Consider the following 20,591-nt stretch of genomic DNA (forward strand, 5'->3'; position numbering starts at 1 on the left):
ATTGGGGACTGCTTTGGAGGTTTCTCATGATATATCAAAACACTGTAGCCGACACACAACTAACGTGTCACGACACAGTTTGGGAAGCTTTGGAGTAGATGCACCCATGGTTATGTTATTTTATTTCCTCTTTGCAGGAACTGGACTCTGTCAGTCCCGGCGGCTGCAACTGGGATCCCAAACAGAGCTCTCTCTGTGTTTCGCCAGAGGAAAGAATGCCGGGTGTTCTTCCAGTCTGATTTTCTCGGAGGCCAAGCCTCCAAGTCACTCTCGGGGTTTTTTTTTTTCGTTGCTTTTTTGGCAGCTGTTGCTGGTGCTATTTGACGGAGGTGGCCTCCGACCGACCGAATCTTGCAAGGCCTAGTAGCCTCGCTGCCGAATACTCCTTTCTCTAAACTGGGAAGGAAACAAAGCAGGGCCCCATTCCAGGGCAGCTGGTGGCCGGGAGGAGGAGGAGGAACCTTACTGGGAATTGGGCATTGCCTTATATAGTTTGCACTAGGAAGAGCTTTCCGGAGTGTGGGTTGTTGTAGGTTTTTTCGGGCTACATGGCCATGGTCTAGAGGCATTCTCTCCTGACGTTTCGCCTGCATCTATGGCAAGCATCCTCAGAGGTTGCGAGGATGCTTGCCATAGATGCAGGCGAAACGTCAGGAGAGAATGCCTCTAGAACATGGCCATATAGCCCGAAAAAACCTTCAACAACCCAGTGATTCCGGCCATGAAAGCCTTCGACAATACTTTGCAGAGTGTGTTTCATGGAGCAATCCAGTCTCACCTTACATAAGAGTACAATATATTGTTACTACTACTACTACTACTACTATTACTATTAGTGGTAGTCGTTTTAATACTAGTAGTAATATCGGAGCCCCCAGTGGCTCAATGGGTGAAACCGCTGAGCTGCTGAACTCGCTGACCAAAAGATCGGCGGTTCAAATCCGGGGAGTGGGGTGAGCTCCCACTGTCAGCCCCAGTTTCTGCCAACTTAGCATAGAATCATAGAGTTTTTGAGTTATGTTAATCCCACAAACTAACATTACATTTTTATTTATATAGATAATAATAATAATAATAATAATAATAATAATAGAGACCACATGGGCCACCCAGTCCAACCCAATTCTGCCAAGAAGCAGGAAAATTGCATTCAAAGCACCCCCGACAGATGGCCATCCAGCCTCTGTTGAAAAGCTTCCAAAGAAGGAGCCTCTACCACACTCCGGGACAGAGAGTTCCACTGCTGAACAGCTCTCAGAGTCAAGAAGTTCTTCCTAATGTTTAGGTGGAATCTCCTTTCTTGTAGTTTGAAGCCATTGTTCCACGTCCTAGTCTAGCAGTTGGAAAACATGCAAATGCGAGTAGATCACTAGGTACTGCTTTGGCGCTCCATGCAGTCATGCCGGCCACATGACCTTGGAGATGTCTACGGACAACACCGGCTCTTCAGCTTAGAAATGGAGACATGAGCACCCACCACCAGAGTCAGACACAACTAGACTAAATGTCAGGGGAAAACCTTTACCTTTACCAGAAGCAATATCAGTACTATTATTAGCAGTAGTCATAACACCAATACTATTAGCAGAAACAATTTCATTACTACCCGTAGTAACTATTAGTAGAAGTAAAAGTGATATTACTACTAGTAATAATACTATTAGCAAAAGTAGATGTGATATTAATACGACTGCTAGTAATACTAATACTATTAGTAGAAGTAGAAATGATATTAATGCTACTAGTAATAATACTATCATTAGCGGAAGTATTACTATGTTTATGTTTATTTATACTCTGCCTTTTCTCTCTACAAGGAGACTCAAAGCGGCATAAGTAATATTTATACTAATAGTAGTAGAAGTAACACGAATACTATTATTATTAGTAATAATAATACTATCATTAGCAGAAGTATAACTATATGTTTATTTATACTCTGCCTTTTCTCTCTACAAGGAGACTCAAAGCGGAATAAGTAATATTTATACTAATAGTAGTAGAAGTAACACGAATACTATTATTATTAGTAGTCACACTATTAGTGGTTGTAGTAGAAGCAATATGAATACTGTTAGTAAAGGTTTCCCCTTGACATTAAGTCTAGTGGTGTCCAACTCTGGTCGGGGGGTTGCTCTTCTCCATTTCTAAACTGAAGAACTGGCGTTGTCCATAGACATCTCCAAGGTCATGTGGCCAGCATGACAGCACGCAGCACCTTTGCCTTTCAGCCAAAGCAGTACCTATTGATCTACTCAAATTTGCATGTGTTGAAACTGCTAGGTTGGCAGAAGCAGGGGCTAACAGCGGGAGCTCACCCCGCTCCCTGGATTTGAACTGCCGACCCTTCGGTCAGCAAGTTCAGTAGCTCAGCGGTTTACCCGCTGCGTCACCGGAGGCTACTACTACTATATTAGTAGTAGACATAATATTAATACTATTACTATCATTTATTTATTTATTTCATGCATTTGTAATTATTTGCAGTAATATTACTACTATTATTAGGAGAAGTAATATCAATCCGATTCGTAGTAATACTATGGTTATTAGTGGTAGTATTAATATTACTAATATTTACTTATTTATTTCATGCATTTGTAATTATTTGTAGTAATATAACTACTATTATTAGTAGAAATAATATCAATCTGATTTGTAGTAATAATACTATTGCTATTAGTGGTAGTATTAATATTGCTAGTATTAATGCTATTATCAGAAGTAATATTAATACTATTATTGTTAGCAGCAGTAGTAATAATATCAATATTTATTTTATTTATTTATTTACTATATTTATATACCGCTTTTCTCAGCCAACCATTGTTATTAGTTGTATTACAGGGAAAACCAACTGATCCCTAATCCCTAATCCCTAATCCATCTAAAACACAGACATGCGCCTTTCACTTTAAGAACAGAAAAGCATCCCGAGCTCTGAGGATTATTACCTGGGAAGGAATCCCACTGGAGCATTGCAGCGCACCCAAATACCTGGGAGTCACTTTGGACCGTGCTCTGACCTACAAGAAGCACTGCCTGAACATCAAGCAAAAAGTGGGCGCTAGAAACAACATCATACGAAAGCTGACTGGCACAACCTGGGGATCACAACCAGACACAGTGAAGGCATCTGCCCTTGTGCTATGCTACTCTGCTGCTGAGTATGCATGCCCAGTGTGGAACACATCTCACCACACTAAAACAGTAGATGTGGCTCTTAATGAGACATGCCGCATTATCACGGGGTGTCTGCGCCCCACACCACTGGAGAAATTACACTGTCTAGCCGGTATTGCACCACCTGACATCCGCCGGGAAGTGGCAGCCAATAGTGAAAGGACCAAGGCAGAGACATCTCCAGCTCATCCCCTGTTTGGGTATCAGCTAGCACGTCAACAACTTAAATCAAGACATAGTTTTCTTAGATCTACAGAGACACTCGCTGGAACACCCCAGCAAGCGAGAGTCCAAAAGTGGCAGGCTCAAACCCAGCACCTCAATCCATGGGTGATACCAGACGAGAGACTCCCTCCTGGGCACACAGAAGACTGGGCGACTTGGAAGGCGCTGAACAGACTGCGCTCTGGCACCACGAGATGCAGAGCCAACCTCATGAAATGGGGCTACAGGGTGGAATCCTCGACATGCGAGTGCGGAGAGGAGCAAACCACTGACCACCTGCTGCAATGCACCCTGAGCCCTGCCTCATGCACAATGGAGGACCTTCTTGCAGCAACACCAGAGGCACTCCAAGTGGCCAACTACACTATAAACAGCGCCATTTGATACTACTTCACCTGCCATGGTTCAGTGCTATAAAATCCTGGGAGTTGTAGTTTTCCGAGATATTTAGGCTACCAAAGAATACTTGTAGCACTGACCCAACTACAACTCCCATGAACGGAGCCATGGCAGCGGAAGTGGTGTCAAACTGCATCCATTCCACAGTGCGGACGCCTCCTTGGCCTCTTTTGATAGAAGGTTGTTGTCAGTATGAGACACTCCTTGGATTTCACTCAAATTGCTTTTTTGAAAAAAATAATAATATACTGCTTCTGTTCTGCAAGGGCGGGATATTTTTTGCTCAAAGGAAAAGAAAACATATTTCTCATTTTTATGATCACTCCTCAAAGCAACTAGGTGTAACAGAGCTTTCCTTCTCCGCCGTTTCTGATTTACAACGTATGCATTGTTGATATCGGGGCTTGAAATCAATAGGTTCATTGTCTCTCTCTTCCCCAAATGTTTAGGAATGCAGCTGTAAACACAGTGCCTCTGTGCATGTGCAGACATAACCCTTCCTCAGCAGAAGAAAACAAGTATTTGGCCTACATTTTGACACCACTTTGATTGCCGTGGCTCAAGGCTATGGAAGGCTGGGATTTGTAGTTTACCCAGGGGCGGCCCGTCCATTACTCGAAGTAAGCGGTGGCGGAATACTTTTTTTGCCAGGGGGCGCTGTTCTGTCCTTAGGCCACGCCTCCTCCTGCAGGCCCCATGCGCCCTCCGCAGCCTTCTTCTAATGGAGAAGCGCAGGCCCCGCCCACTAGGCGAGAGGGAAGTCCTCCCTCCCTCCCTCCACGTGCTGCCAGGAGGGAGGGAGGGAGGCAGCCAGCCAGGCTCTTTCGCTTTCCCTTTCCTTCCCTGCAGCTGAGCCTGGGCCCCTCTCAGGGCAGCAAGGAGGCCTGGTCAAAAGGTACTGCAAATGTCATCTTCTGTACATGCCTCCCCCAAACCCCTCTAGTATTTGGTAATGGAAGTCCTATATGCCAAGCTTGGTTCAATTCTATTGTTGGTGGAGCTCAGAATGTTCTTTGGTGCTTGGTAAACTGCAATTCCCAAATGTCAGGCTCTATTTTTCCCAACCCCCTCTCCAGTATTTTCTGTTAGTCATGAAAGTCCTGTATGCCAAGTTTGGTTCAGTTCTATTATGGGTGGAGTTCAGAATGCTCTTTGGTGCTTGGTGAAGCATTCTCACCTGATGTTTCACCCACATCTATGGCAGGCATCCTCAAGAGGCTGTGAGGTCTGTTTGTAACTAGGCAAGTGGGGTTTATATATCTGTGGAATGTCCAGGGTGGGAAAAAGAACTCATGTCTGCTTGAGGTAAGTGTGAATGTTGCAATTGGTCATCTTGATGAGTATTTAATGGCCTTGCAGCTTCGAAGCCGAGCTAGTTGCTGCCCAGGAATCCTTTGTTGGGAGCGGTTAACTGGCCCTGATTGCTTCATGTCAGGAATTCCCCCCCTTTTTTAGTGTTGCTCTTTATTTATTGTTCTGATTTTAGAGGGTTATTTTAGAGGGTACTGGTAGCCAGATTTTGGGCGAGGGGCGAGCGAGGCATTCTCTCCTGACGTTTTGCCTGCATCTATGGCAAGCAGCATCCTCAGAGGTAGTGAAGTCTATATTTATAAGGGTTTATATTTATGTGGAATAATGACCAGGGTGGGACAAAGGACTCTTGTCTGCTGGAGCGAGGTGTGAATGTTTCAACTGACCACCTTGATTAGCATTTGATGGCCTGGCAGTGCCTGGAGCAATCTTTTGTTGAGAGGTGATTAGATGTCCCTGATTGGGTTGTTGTAGGTTTTTTCAGGCCATATGGCCATGGCCTAGAGGCATTTTCTCCTGACTTTTCGCCTGCATCTATGGCGAGCGAGAGGGGCGAGCGAGGCATTCTCTCCTGACGTTTTGCCTGCATCTATGGCAAGCAGCATCCTCAGAGGTAGTGAAGTCTATATTTATAAGGGTTTATATTTATGTGGAATAATGACCAGGGTGGGACAAAGGACTCTTGTCTGCTGGAGCGAGGTGTGAATGTTTCAACTGACCACCTTGATTAGCATTTGATGGCCTGGCAGTGCCTGGAGCAATCTTTTGTTGAGAGGTGATTAGATGTCCCTGATTGGGTTGTTGTAGGTTTTTTCAGGCCATATGGCCATGGCCTAGAGGCATTTTCTCCTGACTTTTCGCCTGCATCTATGGCGAGCGAGAGGGGCGAGCGAGGCATTCTCTCCTGACGTTTTGCCTGCATCTATGGCAAGCAGCATCCTCAGAGGTAGTGAAGTCTATATTTATAAGGGTTTATATTTATGTGGAATAATGACCAGGGTGGGACAAAGGACTCTTGTCTGCTGGAGCGAGGTGTGAATGTTTCAACTGACCACCTTGATTAGCATTTGATGGCCTGGCAGTGCCTGGAGCAATCTTTTGTTGAGAGGTGATTACAGATGTCCCTGATTGGGTTGTTGTAGGTTTTTTCAGGCCATATGGCCATGGCCTAGAGGCATTTTCTCCTGACTTTTCGCCTGCATCTATGGCGAGCGAGAGGGGCGAGCGAGGCATTCTCTCCTGACGTTTTGCCTGCATCTATGGCAAGCAGCATCCTCAGAGGTAGTGAAGTCTATATTTATAAGGGTTTATATTTATGTGGAATAATGACCAGGGTGGGACAAAGGACTCTTGTCTGCTGGAGCGAGGTGTGAATGTTTCAACTGACCACCTTGATTAGCATTTGATGGCCTGGCAGTGCCTGGAGCAATCTTTTGTTGAGAGGTGATTAGATGTCCCTGATTGGGTTGTTGTAGGTTTTTTCAGGCCATATGGCCATGGCCTAGAGGCATTTTCTCCTGACTTTTCGCCTGCATCTATGGCGAGCGAGAGGGGCGAGTGAGGCATTCTCTCCTGACGTTTTGCCTGCATCTATGGCAAGCAGCATCCTCAGAGGTAGTGAATATATTTATAAGGGTTTATATTTATGTGGAATAATGACCAGGGTGGGACAAAGGACTCTTGTCTGCTGGAGCGAGGTGTGAATGTTTCAACTGACCACCTTGATTAGCATTTGATGGCCTGGCAGTGCCTGGAGCAATCTTTTGTTGAGAGGTGATTCGATGTCCCTGATTGGGTTGTTGTAGGTTTTTTCAGGCCATATGGCCATGGTCTAGAGGCATTTTCTCCTGACTTTTCGCCTGCATCTATGGCGAGCGAGAGGGGCGAGTGAGGCATTCTCTCCTGACGTTTTGCCTGCATCTATGGCAAGCAGCATCCTCAGAGGTAGTGAAGTCTATATTTATAAGGGTTTATATTTATGTGGAATAATGACCAGGGTGGGACAAAGGACTCTTGTCTGCTGGAGCGAGGTGTGAATGTTTCAACTGACCACCTTGATTAGCATTTGATGGCCTGGCAGTGCCTGGAGCAATCTTTTGTTGAGAGGTGATTAGATGTCCCTGATTGGGTTGTTGTAGGTTTTTTCAGGCCATATGGCCATGGCCTAGAGGCATTTTCTCCTGACTTTTCGCCTGCATCTATGGCGAGCGAGTGGGGCGAGTGAGGCATTCTCTCCTGACGTTTTGCCTGCATCTATGGCAAGCAGCATCCTCAGAGGTAGTGAAGTCTATATTTATAAGGGTTTATATTTATGTGGAATAATGACCAGGGTGGGACAAAGGACTCTTGTCTGCTGGAGCGAGGTGTGAATGTTTCAACTGACCACCTTGATTAGCATTTGATGGCCTGGCAGTGCCTGGAGCAATCTTTTGTTGAGAGGTGATTACAGATGTCCCTGATTGGGTTGTTGTAGGTTTTTTCAGGCCATATGGCCATGGCCTAGAGGCATTTTCTCCTGACTTTTCGCCTGCATCTATGGCGAGCGAGAGGGGCGAGCGAGGCATTCTCTCCTGACGTTTTGCCTGCATCTATGGCAAGCAGCATCCTCAGAGGTAGTGAAGTCTATATTTATAAGGGTTTATATTTATGTGGAATAATGACCAGGGTGGGACAAAGGACTCTTGTCTGCTGGAGCGAGGTGTGAATGTTTCAACTGACCACCTTGATTAGCATTTGATGGCCTGGCAGTGCCTGGAGCAATCTTTTGTTGAGAGGTGATTAGATGTCCCTGATTGGGTTGTTGTAGGTTTTTCAGGCCATATGGCCATGGCCTAGAGGCATTTTCTCCTGACTTTTCGCCTGCATCTATGGCGAGTGAGAGGGGCGAGCGAGCGGCGAGCAAGAGGGGCAAGCGAGCGGCGAGCGAGAGGGGCGAGCGAGGCATTCTCTCCTGACGTTTTGCCTGCATCTATGGCAAGCATCCTCTACTAGTGAGGTCTGTTGGAAGTAGGAAAAAGGGTTTATATATTTATGTGGAATAATGACCAGGGTGGGACAAAGGACTCTTGTCTGCTGGAGCGAGGTGTGAATGTTTCAACTGACCACCTTGATTAGAGGGCCCGCCAGAGTGAGTGCCTGCCTTCACTCCTTAATAATAATTTTAATTTCTCCTCCCTATTCTACTAAATTAATAATTAAATTTAAAAAATATTGAAAAAATATTGAAAAAAAAGGGCGCCATCTTTACAAAATGTTTTGTAAATATTTACGAAATTTCGTAAATACCGAACTTTTTTTTTTGAAAATTTTGTAATTATTTTAAATATCGAAACAAAAAAAAAACCCAATTACAAAACAATTTTAGAAACAAATTTTTGCGTTGTTACCCAGGCCTAATAGATAGATAGATAGATAGATAGATAGATAGATAGATAGATAGATAGTGATTGGTTTTGGGGGGGGGGGGCGCCAAAATACTGTTTGCTTACCATTGAAAATTACCTAGGGCCGCCTCTGAGTTTACCAAAGCATGCCTTAGCATTTCATAGGATCCTAGAGCTGTCATGTTCTACACAACCATTAAAAGTATAATAGAATCACAGAAACGTAAGTTGGAAAGGACCCCAAAGTCCATCCAGTCTCAGCCCATTCTGCCATACAATCAAAGCACTCCCGACAAGTGGCCATCCAGCTACTGTGTAAAGAGAGAAGGAGAAGCAACTGCACTCTAGGAATCATATTCCGCTGTTAAAGAGCTAGAATCATAGAGACCTGTGGGCCATCTAGTCCAACCCCTTTCTGCCAAGAAGCAGGAAAATTGCATTCAAAGCACCCCTGGCAGATGGCCATCCAGCCCCTGTGACGGCACCACCTATGTGTAGAATTGTTAGTTACAAGATTTATACAACTGTTAGTTGCAAGATACAAGATTTTACCCTGCTTATGTATAGTTGGACTGATTGGTTATTTATAGCTGTCAATCAGTGTTGTTTGCTCCAGTTGAATTGCTTTCTCAAGCTCAATTGTTTGGCTCCACCTCTTCCTGGAGGAGGGGAGTGCTTCCCTTTTTTCATTCTGCCATCAGAGTGTCTATCAGATGGATGTGAGTAAGAGACTTGGCTCTGAAAGATCCTGATTAAGTTACCTCTCAGCACCAATTCTGAGGTTCTTACCCTTGAGACTTATGCTTCATGTTCAGACCAACCTGAACGACGTTGGAAGCCTTCAAACCGGTTCTTTTGGCACCAGAGGAAGATCCTGAGTCTTCAAACATAGGCCATTTGAACTGGGGTTGTGGATTGCTCCGGCATTCACAACCATTGAGGAAAGAGGAAACTTGGAAAAGCTTCTCAGCTTCAAACTCCTTGGACCCAGGATTGAGACTGTAGTGTATATTTTCCTTCACCCCTCTGGAGCTTCCAGCTCACTTCTTTAAAGAAATAACTCTTTGTGATCAATACATCTTATTTTGAGTTATCTAGTGTTTTGGGTGTTTAAGAGTTCCAGTTTCCTAAAGAAGGGCAAGAAGCAATCCCCTAGGGAAAGATGTCACGTCCATGCCTCTTTCACCAAGAGCTATAGCCCCCAGGCGCGACGGCACAGCCTCTGCTTTGAAGCCTCCAAAGAAGAAGCCTCTACCACACTCCGGGGCAGAGAGTCCCACTGCTGAACAGCTCTCACAGTCAGGAAGATCTTCCTAATGTTCAGATAGAGTCTCCTTTCTTGTAGTTTGAAGCCATTGTTCCACGTCCTAATGCAGAACTTTCCAAACTTTTCATGCACCCTTTTGCGGCACGGTAATTCAGTTTTATTGACAGAGTGGAGGTTAAACCAACTCATAAACGTTTCATACTATGTGATGTGTGCATTAAATAATGTATAATACATATACGTTTCGTGTAATGTATAACATATATGTTTCATTTACCAAATAAACAAAATCTGGACATTTTTCTTTTACACTTCTTATGTGCACATGCTGGCAACGTCAGCGTGCTGGAAGAAGCAAAGACCACCAGCATTGAAGTGATGGTCCTCCAACATCAACTCCGCTGGGCCGGCCACGTTGTCAACCATCTCCCAAAGCAGTTGCTCTACTCCGAACTCAAGAATGGAAAATAGAAGTTGGTGGGCAGGAAAAGAGATTTAAAGATGGCCTCAAAGCCAACCTTAAAAACTCTGGCATAGACACTGAGAACTGGGAAGCCCTGGCCCTTGAGCGCTCCAGCTGGAGGTCAGCTGTGACCAGCAGTGCTGCAGAATTCGAGGAGGCACGAGTGGAGGGTGAAAGAGAGAAACATGCCAGGAGGAAGGCACTTCAAGCCAACTCTGACCGGGACCGCCTTCCACCTGGAAACCAATACCCTCACTGCGGAAAAAGATGCAGAGCAAGAATAGGGCTCCACAGCCACATACGGACCCACAAGGAAACCCATAATGGAAGACCATCTTACTCATCCAACAAGGGATCGCCTAAGTAAGTAAGCACATGCTCAAAAAATGCTCAAAGTTCTGACTGTAAAATGAAACTGCACCCCAGTTCAATGTGGCACTCTCCACCCAGCAAGGTGACTTGATCAAGCAAACCTGTTGTATCGACCTCTTGCCTTTCGGCACTCGATTGGATTTTTAAAAACTCTGAAGGGGTTTTTGGGCTAGTTAATATGAGGGAGCAGCAGCAAGCCCCAACATTACAGCTGATTCTTGTGTCATTTCGTCTGTAGCGGCTCCATGGGGTTCATCACAAACATCACTGTCAACAGATTTTCTTAATTAGAAAGTTATCCCTTTTAGTGGCAATTATTGTAACTCAATCAACACATTGTGCAAATTATAAAAGTTGTAGTATCTACACTTGAACAGTATTAGCTGTTGTTTGTGGGGTCAGAGGGGAGTATTTTTCACGTGACACACTAGTGCAGTGTTTTTCAACCTGGGGGTCGGGACCCATGGAGGGGTCGCGAGGGGGTGCCAGAGGGGTAACCAAAGACCACCAGAAAACACAGTATTTTCTATTGGTCATGGGGGTTCTGTGTGGGAAGTCTGGCTCAATTCAATCGTTGGTAGAGTTCAGAATGCTCTTTGATTGTAGGTAAACTATAAATCCCATCAGCTACAACTCCCAAATGACAAACTCAATTTTTTGAGTGAAGGTCACTCCTTGTGTTATTAGGTGTCTTGTGGCCAAATTTGGCGGCAATTCATCCAGTGGTTTTTGAGTTATGTTTGGCCTAATTCTATCATTGGTGAGGTTTGGAATGCTCTTTGATTTTAGGTGAACTATACATCCTAGCAACTACAACTCTCAAATGTCAAAGTCTATTTCCCCCAAACTCCACCAGTGTTTACATTTGGGCATATTGAGTATTTGTGCCAATTTGGTCCAGATCCATCATTGTTTGAGTCCACAGTGCTCTCTGGATGTAGGTAAACTACAACTCCAAAACTCAAGGTCAGTGCCCACCAAACCCTTCCAGTATTTTCTCTTGTTCATGGGAGTTATGTGTGCTAAGTTTGGTTTAATTCCATCATTGGTGGAGTCCAGAATACTCTTTGATTGTAGGTGAACTATAAATCCCAGCAACTACAACTCCCAAATGACAAAATCAGTCCCTTCAACACCACCACTATTCAAATTTGGGCGCATCAGGTATGTGTGCCAAATTTGGTCCAGTGGATGAAATTAAACCTGCATATCAGATATTCATATGACGATACACAACAGTTGCAAAATTACAGTTATGAATTAGCAATGGAAATAATTTTATGGTTGGGGTGCACCACAACATGAGGAACTGTATTAAGGGGTCGCAGCATTAGGAAGGTTGAGAACCACTGGTTTAGGAGGATGAAAGGTTGGCGGTTCAAATACGGGGAGCGGGGTGAGCTCCCGCAGTTAGCCCCAGCTTCTGCCAACGTAGTGGTTTGAAAACATGCAAATGTGAGCAGATCTATTGGTACGACTTTTGCAGGAAGATAATGGCACTCCATGCAGTCATGCTGGCCACATGACTTGGAGATGTCTACGGACAACGGCCACTCTTCGGCTTAGAAGTGGAGATGAACACCAATCACCAGAGTCGGACATGGTTAGACTTAATGTCAGGGGAAACTCTTTACCTTTACCTAGACCAGGCATGAGCAAACTTTGGCCCTCCAGGTGTTATGCCGGTGGCTGTTAGGAATTGTGAGAATTCCTGGAGGACCGAAGTTTGCCTATGCGTGCTACAGGCGCACCCTTAGACGCTATTTAGCATGCAAAAGTGTGTCATTTTCATTGCATCACTGTGCACAATATGTAGGCTTTTCTCATCAGGCTTTTATGTGATTGGCACTCACCTGTCAAGAAACACACAGGATTAATAGATTTGGAAGCATAAGTGCCATAAATCCACTAGTTGCAATAATCTTCCCTTGGCGACACACTCAATGTGCATTATACAGAAACTCACATATACACACTGCTTGGGACCCGAAGTGTTCTAGACCACTCTAGCAACCACCACGTCAGGCTACACAGAGAAGCCATTGAAATACTCAAGCAGGTGGACAATTTCAACAGAAAGGAGAAAATCATGAAAATGATCAAAATCTGAATGCCAGTATTAAAAAAGCACCAGAATCAAGACAGTAAATAAGAAAGACCACTAAGAAACAGAGGAACTCCAGACAGCAAATAACCAAGTGCCAGTAAACACCTCCCAAACAAAGGGTGCCTCCAGGCAACAACGACCAGGCAACCTGTATGCAAATACCCTCACTGATTGACTTTACAGCTTCATGGCTACTCAATTATATTCAAGCTTGCTAACCACAACATCCACACTTGCTTTGGACAAACAAGGGTTCTTTCTCTCACCCTGGACATTATTTCACAGATATATATACACTCCACTTGTCTCATTGCTAACAGAACCTCTGAGCATGCTTGTCACAGATGCAGGCAAAACATCAGAAGTGAATGCTGCTAGAACAGGGACATACAGCCTGGAAACCCAAAGGTGTCCCTATCTCAGATGTCCATTTTGGAGTATTTCAGATAAGGGATCCTCCACTTGTATTGGGATTATATAGTAGATGAACCCCTCTAAGGGCAATTTCCAGCACCTTGGGCATGTTTTTGTTTACTTATTAAAATATGTACATCTCATCCCAAATGCATCCCGAGCTCTGAGGATCACCTGGGAAGGAATCCCTCTGGAGCATTGCAGCACACCCAAATACGTGGGAGTCACTCTGGACCGTGCTCTGACCTACAAGAAGCACTGCCTGAACATCAAGCAAAAAGTGGGTGCTAGAAACAGCATCATACGAAAGCTGACTGGCACAACCTGGGGATCACAACCAGACACAGTGAAGACATCTGCCCTTGCGCTGTGCTACTTTGCTGCTGAGTACGCATTCCCAGTGTGGAACACATCTCACCACGTTAAAACAGTGGATGTGGCTCTTAATGAGACATGCCGCATTATCACGGGGTTTCTGCGCCCTACACCACTGGAGAAATTACACTGCTTAGTCGGTATTGCACCACCTGACATCCGCCAGGAAGTAGCAGCCAATAGTGAAAGGACAAAGGCAGTGACATTTCCAGCTCATCCCTTTTTTGGGTATCAGCCAGCACGTCAGTGACGTAAATCAAGACATAGTTTTCTAAGATATACAGAGACACTCGCTGGAACACCCCAGCAAGCGAGAGTCCAAAAGTGGCAGGCTCAAACCCAGAACCTCGATCCATGGCTGATACCAAATGAGAGACTCCCCCCTGGGCACACAGAAAACTGGGGCGACTTGGAAGGTGCTGAAAAGACTGCGCTCTGGCACCACGAGGTGCAGAGCCAACCTTAGGAAATGGGGCCACAAAGTGGAATCCACAACATTCGCGTGTGGAGAAGAGCAAACCACAGACCACTTACTGCAATGCAACCTGAGCCCTGCCACATGCACCATGGAGGACCTTCTTATAGTTTGGTTTTATTCCATCGTTGGTGGAATTCAGAATGCTCTTTGATTGTAGATGAACTATAAATCCTAGCAACTACAACTCCCAAATGTCAAGGTCTGTTTTCCCCAAAATCCACCAGTATTGAGTATTTGTGCCAAGTCTGGTCCAGATCCATCCTTGTTTGAGTCCACAGTGCTCTCTGGATATAGGTGAACTACAACTCCAAAACTCAAGGACAATGCCCACCAAACCCTTCCAGTATTTTCTGTTGGTCATGGGAATTCCGTGTGCCAAGTTTGGCACAATTCCATCATTGGTGGAGTTCAGAATGTTCTTTGATTGTAGGAGAACTATAAATCCTAGCGACTACAACTCCCAAATGTCAAGGTCTATGGCGAAATTCTATCATTGGTGGGGTTCAGAATGCTCTTTGATTGTAGGTGAACTATAAAACCCAACAACTGCAGTTCCCAAATGTCAAGGTCTATTTTCCCCCAACTCCACAAGTGTTTACATTTGGGCATATTGAGTATTCGTGCCAAGTTTGGTCCAGATCTATCATTGTTTGAGTCCACAATGCACTCTGGATGTAGGTGAACTACAACTCCCAAACTCAAAGTCAATGCCCACCAAACCATTCAAGTATTTTCTCTTGGTCATGGGAGTTCTGTGTGTCAAGTTCGGTTTTATTCCATCATTGATGGTGTTCGGAATGCTCTTTGATTTTAGTTGAACTACAACTCCCAAATGTCAAGGCCTATTTTCCCCAAACTCCACCAGTACTGAGTATTCGTGCCAAGTTTGGTCCAGATCTATCATTGTTTGAGTCCACAATTGTCTCATTGTTTGAGTCCACAATGCTCTCTGGATGTAGGTGAACTACAACTCCCAAACTCAAGATCAATGCCCACCAAACCATTCCAGTATTTTCTGTTAGTCATGGGAATTCCGTGTGCCAAGTTTGGTACAATTCCACCACTGGTGAAGTTCAGAATGCTCTTTGATTGTAGCTGAACTATAAATCCCAGCAGCAACAACTCCCAGATGTCAAGGTCTCTTTTCCTCAAACTCTATCAGTGTTCGTTTGTCCCAATTCTATCATTCGTGGGGTTCAGAATGCTCTTTGATTGTAGCTGAACTATAAATCCCAGCAACAACAACTCCCAGATGTCAAGGTCTCTTTTCCCCAAACTCTACCAGTGTTCACATTTAGGTGTATTTTGTGCCAAATTTGGCCCAGTGAATGAATATACACCCTGCATATCAGATATTTACATTATGATTCATAACAGTAGCAAAATTACAGACATGAAGTAGCAACGAAAATACAATTCCACCGTTTGTGAAGTTCAGAATGCTCTTTGATTGTAGCTGAACTATAAATCCCAGCAACTACAACTCCCAAATGTCAAGGTCTATTTCTCCCAAACTCTACCAGTATTCACATTTGGGTGTATCGGGTATTTGTGCCAAATTTGGCCCAGTGAATGAATATACACCCTGCATATCAGAAAAAGATCTTGGAGCCTTCGTGGACAACAAGTTAAACATGAGCCAACAATGTGATGTGCCGGCAAAAAAAGCCAATGGGATTTTGGCCTGCATCAAGAGGAGCATAGTGTCTAGGTCCAGGGAAGTCATGCTACCCCTCTATTCTGCTTTGGTTAGACCACATCTGGAATATTGTGTCCAATTCTGGGCACCACAATTCAAGAGAGAGATTGACAAGCTGGAATGTGTCCAGAGGAGGGCGACTAAAATGATCAAGGGTCTGGAGAACAAGCCCTATGAGGAGCGGCTTAGGGAACTGGGCATGTTTAGCCTGAAGAAGAGAAGGCTGAGAGGAGACATGATAGCCATGTATAAATATGTGAGAGGAAGCCACAGGGAGGAGGGAGCAAGCTTGTTTTCTGCTTCCCTGGAGATTAGGATGCAACGGAACAATGGCTTCAAACTACAAGAAAGGAGATTCCATCTGAACATGAGGAAGAACTTCCTGACTGTGAGAGCCGTTCAGCAGTGGAACTCTCTGCCCCGGAGTGTGGTGGAGGCTCCTTCTTTGGAAGCTTTTAAACAGGGGCTGGATGGCCATCTGTCAGGGGTGATTTGAATGCAATATTCCTGCCTCTTGGTAGAATGGGGTTGGACTGGATGGCCCATGAGGTCTCTTCCAACTCTTTGATTCTATGATTCTATGATTCTCTGCCCCGGAGTGTGATGGAGGCTCCTTCTTTGGAAGCTTTTAAACAGGGGCTGGATGGCCATCTGTCAGGGGTGATTTGAATGCAATATTCCTGCTTCTTGGTAGAATGGGGTTGGACTGGATGGCCCATGAGGTCTCTTCCAACTCTTTGATTCTATGATTCTCTGCCCCGGAGTGTGGTGGAGGCTCCTTCTTTGGAAGCTTTTAAACAGGGGCTGGATGGCCATCTGTCAGGGGTGATTTGAATGCAATATTCCTGCTTCTTGGTAGAATGGGGTTGGACTGGATGGCCCAGGAGGTCTCTTCCAACTCTTTGATTCTATGATTCTATGATTCTATTTACATTACGATTCATAACAGTAGCAAAATTACAGATATGAAGTAGCAACGAAAATAACGTTACAGTTGGGGATGTAATAATGTTACATGTTGTGGATGTAATAATGTTACATCCACAACATGAGGAACTGTATTAAGGGGTCGCGGCATTCGGAAGGTTGTGAATCATCGATATAGGGATTCGGATCAACTGTTGCATAGCAGTTTGACTCTAGTTCCCATCATCCTAGCCAGAGTTGCCAAAGACAATCCAATTGCAGCCCAAAGACACCCATTGAGCCAAAGTTTCTCTCTTCTGATGACACACACGATAAAAAAAGGGGGAATGACTCTCATTTCCTCCAAGCACCGCCTTACAACTTTAGGAAGCCCAACCTTTTTAATGCACACAAGAGTTCCATTAATAACGACAAGACGTCTGATTCAGCATGTATTTATGCAGCGAACGTACTGCCAATGCCACACACACACACCACGGCGGCAGCGGCAGCAGCTCCGGCTGAAAAGATATTTCCACCAAGACTTCTTGTGAAAGGCGATACCCGAAGGGCTAAAAACTGACACCAGATAAATAAATGCACAAATGCTTAGGAGGCTTTTTAGGGGGTGGGGGGAATAGATCCTCGCCTCCCCTATCCCTTTAAAAAAGGGAGAAAGAACCATCCTCCTTTCCTCCCCTCGCACGCATGCGACCAAAAAGGCAGAGCAACTGACACTGCCTTAAAAAAAGAAGCCTTAAAAATTCCAGACTCTACGTGATCTGACTTACTTATACGGGCAGGAAGTTGCACTGGAGGGTGGAAAAAAAAGGAAAATGACTACCATACCATTCACATCGCCAGAGACCCTGCACTGAATCTGACACAGAACACACCAAAATAGGATTCTTTCTCCCTTTTAGATGCAAAGAGTTGCAAGATGCTTCCCAAATCAATGTTGTTGTTTTTGCTTTTGGAAGGAGAATCCGTACCCACAGGTAGCCCTATTTCCCCCCTCTCCTTTGGAAAGCGGAGTTTGCACCATCCTTTTTGACAATCAATGCAGGGTTGATAAAGGGATGGGATGCACCAAAGCAAAGGGTGGAAGGGAGGAAGGGAGGAAGGAAGGAAGGAAGCAAGCAAGCACAGAAGGAAGGAAGGAAGGATGCAAGGAAGGAAGAAAAAAGGAGGGAAGGAAGGAAGGAAGCAAAGAAGGAGGGAAGGAAGGAAGGGTAGAAGGAAGGAAGAAAAGAAGGAGGGAAGGAAGGAAGCAAGCAAAGAAGGAAGGAGGGAAGGATGCAAGAAAGGAAGAAAGGAAGGAGGGAAGGAAGCAAGCAAGCAAAGAAGGAAGGAAGGAAATAAGAAGGGAGGATGGGAGGAAGGGAGGAAAGGAAGGAGGTAAGGAAGGAGGGAAGGAAGGGTAGAAGGAAGGAAGGAGGGAAGGAAGCAAGCAAGCAAGGAAAGAAGGAGGGAAGCAAGGAAAGATGCAAAGAAGGAAGGAAGGGAAAAAGGAGGGAAGGAAGGAAGCAAGCAAAGAAGGAAGGAAGGAAGGAAGGAAGGAAGGAAGGGAGGGAGGGAGGGAGGGAGGGAGGGAATAAGGATGGAAGGAAGCAAAGAAGGAAGGAAGGATGCAAGGAAGGAAGGAAAAAGGAGGGAAGGAATGGAAAGAGGGATGGAAAGAAGGAAAGTAGGAAGGAAGCAAGCGAGCAAAGAAGGAAGGAAGGAAGGAAGGAAGGAAGGAAGGAAGGAAGGAAGGAAGGAAGGGAGGGAGGGAATAAGGATGGAAGGAAGCAAGGAAGGAAGGAAAAAAGGAGGGAAGGAATGGAAAGAGGGATGGAAAGAAGGAAAGTAGGAAGGAAGCAAGAGAGCAAGGAAGGAAGGAAGGAAGGAAGGAAGGAAGGAAGGAAGGAAGGAAGGAAGGAAAGAAGGAGGGAAGGAAAGATGCAAAGAAGGAAGTTAGGAAGCAAGGAAGGAAAGAAGCAAGGAAGGAAGGAAGGAAGAAAAGAAGGCAAGCCAAAAAGGAAAAGAGAGAGACTTACCAGGGCTGTTGGCTTCATTTTCCAGAACGTGTAGCTCTGTGCAGTCAGCCAGGGAATGCTCAAGGCAGAGTTGGAGGAATCGGGCCTGACTCCGGCTCACTCTTTTCAACAGGGAAAGCAAGGCCACGGTCTGTTCGCACTCGTTCCAGCCTTTGAACCAACCTGCCAAAACTCCCACCTGGTCTCGAAACATCATGGTTGCGTGCGTGTCTACCTCTTGAACAGCAGAAGAATGAACTCGTATAGGTAAGAGGGTGTAATGTATCTTTCGCAAGAGAAAAAATATCTTAAGAAGGTTTTGCTCTATCAAGCCCCCACCCACCCACTCCCTTCTTCTTCTTCTTCCTCCTCCTCCTCCTCCAGTCTATTTTACAATTATGGCACAAATGGGAGAGATGTTTGGAGACGGCCCTTGAGGTCGAGTTGGCTCTTCTCCTTGGGCACACTTTGCCTTCCGAAAACCAGCGGTGGCTTTCTCGAAATCCTTTCCAAAACGATGTTAATGGTGACACAGCACAAGGAAAACAGACTCCAAATAGGTGTCCCTTCTTCTTCTTCAGAGTCTATTTCACAATTATGGCACAAATGATAGTGATGTTTTGGAGACGTTTGCTCTTGAGGTTGAGTTGGTGGTTCTTCTTGGGCACACACTCTCTCTCTGTTTGAAATCCCTCCCCGAAAACGATGGCAACTATGGCATACAGGGAGATGCAGTAATGGCACGGTGGCAACCAGGAATGAGTGAGATGTTTGGAGACGTTTGCTCTTGAGGTCGAGTTGGCTTTTCTTCTTGGGCACAGGCTGGCAGGCGGAAATTCTCTCCCGAAGCCCGGCACAGCGGAAATCCCTTCCGAAATGATGACAACTGTGACACAGACCCCAAATAGGTGTGGTGGTTCCGTCGTTGGTTGCTACAAGCGGGCTTCCACCAGGGATACGTCTCCACAAGGCACGGCGATGGACGTGAAAGGCGGCAAGGTGCAAGGGTGGGTGGTGGTGTTCATAGGGCTCGCTCTTCTCCCATTTTCGCCCCTTCCTTTTGGCTCCGTCTGGGTTTATTTTAGCCGTCTCGGTCGCCTGCTCTGGCTTTCCTCCTCGGGGCGGCTGCAGCAGCTTCCTTGAGCATCCACAGCCGCAACATTCCTCAACCCTCTGAGTGCGGAGAGAGGGAGGGAGAAGTATTCACAACTGTTGGGGAGAAAAAAGGAGGAGGAGGAGGGAAGGAACGAGGGATGGAGGGGAAGGCACACAGAGAGGGAGAGATAATTTTACCATGATGGTAACCGATGACACACTTTGCAAGCGAGGAGGAGGAGGCGGCGGCGGCGGCAGCTATGATTCAGCAGGACAGAAATCTCGATTATGACAACAGGGAAATCTGGCAGCCTTGGCCACTGCTGTGGCTTTGCCTTGCCAAACACAAACCCAACTGATGGATGGATGGCCACTAGGCTTTGCCTTTGGGGGAAATGGAAACCTCCCTGGCTTCAGAAGGAGGTTCCCAAATAATAATAATAATAATAATAATAATAATAATAATAATAATGGCAGAGAAGGGTAAAAGCCCAAACCCAGCCCACATGCAAGCAATGGGGAGGTTCAAAATAAATTCACCCCATACTTCATAGTGCAGGAAAGGGAGGTCCCTGTTGCTTACGGCAAATCCTCAGTCGATTCTCCTTCCAAGGAGTTAGATAGATAGATAGATAGATAGATAGATAGATAGATAGCAAAAGGATGCATGTCTGAAAAGGTGTGCCATCAACATGAAATGGTTGGAAAGCTCTGATCTACATTGCAGAATTGATGCAATCTGACACCAATTTAGGTTCTTGTGGGTTTTTTTGGGCTATATGGCCATGTTCTAGAGGCATTTCTCCTGACGTTTCGCCTGCATCTATGGCAAGCATTCTCAGAGGTAGTGAGGTCTGTTGGAATTAGGACAATGGGTTTATATATCTGTGGAATGG

At 45.4% G+C, this 20,591-nt stretch overlaps 1 protein-coding gene across 1 annotated transcript in view; it reads right to left on the reverse strand.

Moving 5' to 3' along the window:
- The window catches only part of SAMD4A (sterile alpha motif domain containing 4A), a 152,933-nt gene extending 134,013 nt beyond the window's left edge, over positions 1–18,920 (reverse strand). The window contains exon 1 of the mRNA XM_067463099.1: positions 18,622–18,920. Within this exon, the coding sequence (XP_067319200.1) occupies positions 18,622–18,817 (196 nt within the window). The 5' untranslated portion in view covers positions 18,818–18,920. The remainder of the gene's footprint in view (positions 1–18,621) is intronic.
- Between the last annotated feature and the right edge of the window lie 1,671 nt (positions 18,921–20,591).

Source organism: Anolis sagrei, chromosome 1 (genome assembly GCF_037176765.1).
Source record: "Anolis sagrei isolate rAnoSag1 chromosome 1, rAnoSag1.mat, whole genome shotgun sequence".
NCBI classification, from domain to species: Eukaryota; Metazoa; Chordata; class Lepidosauria; order Squamata; family Dactyloidae; genus Anolis; species Anolis sagrei.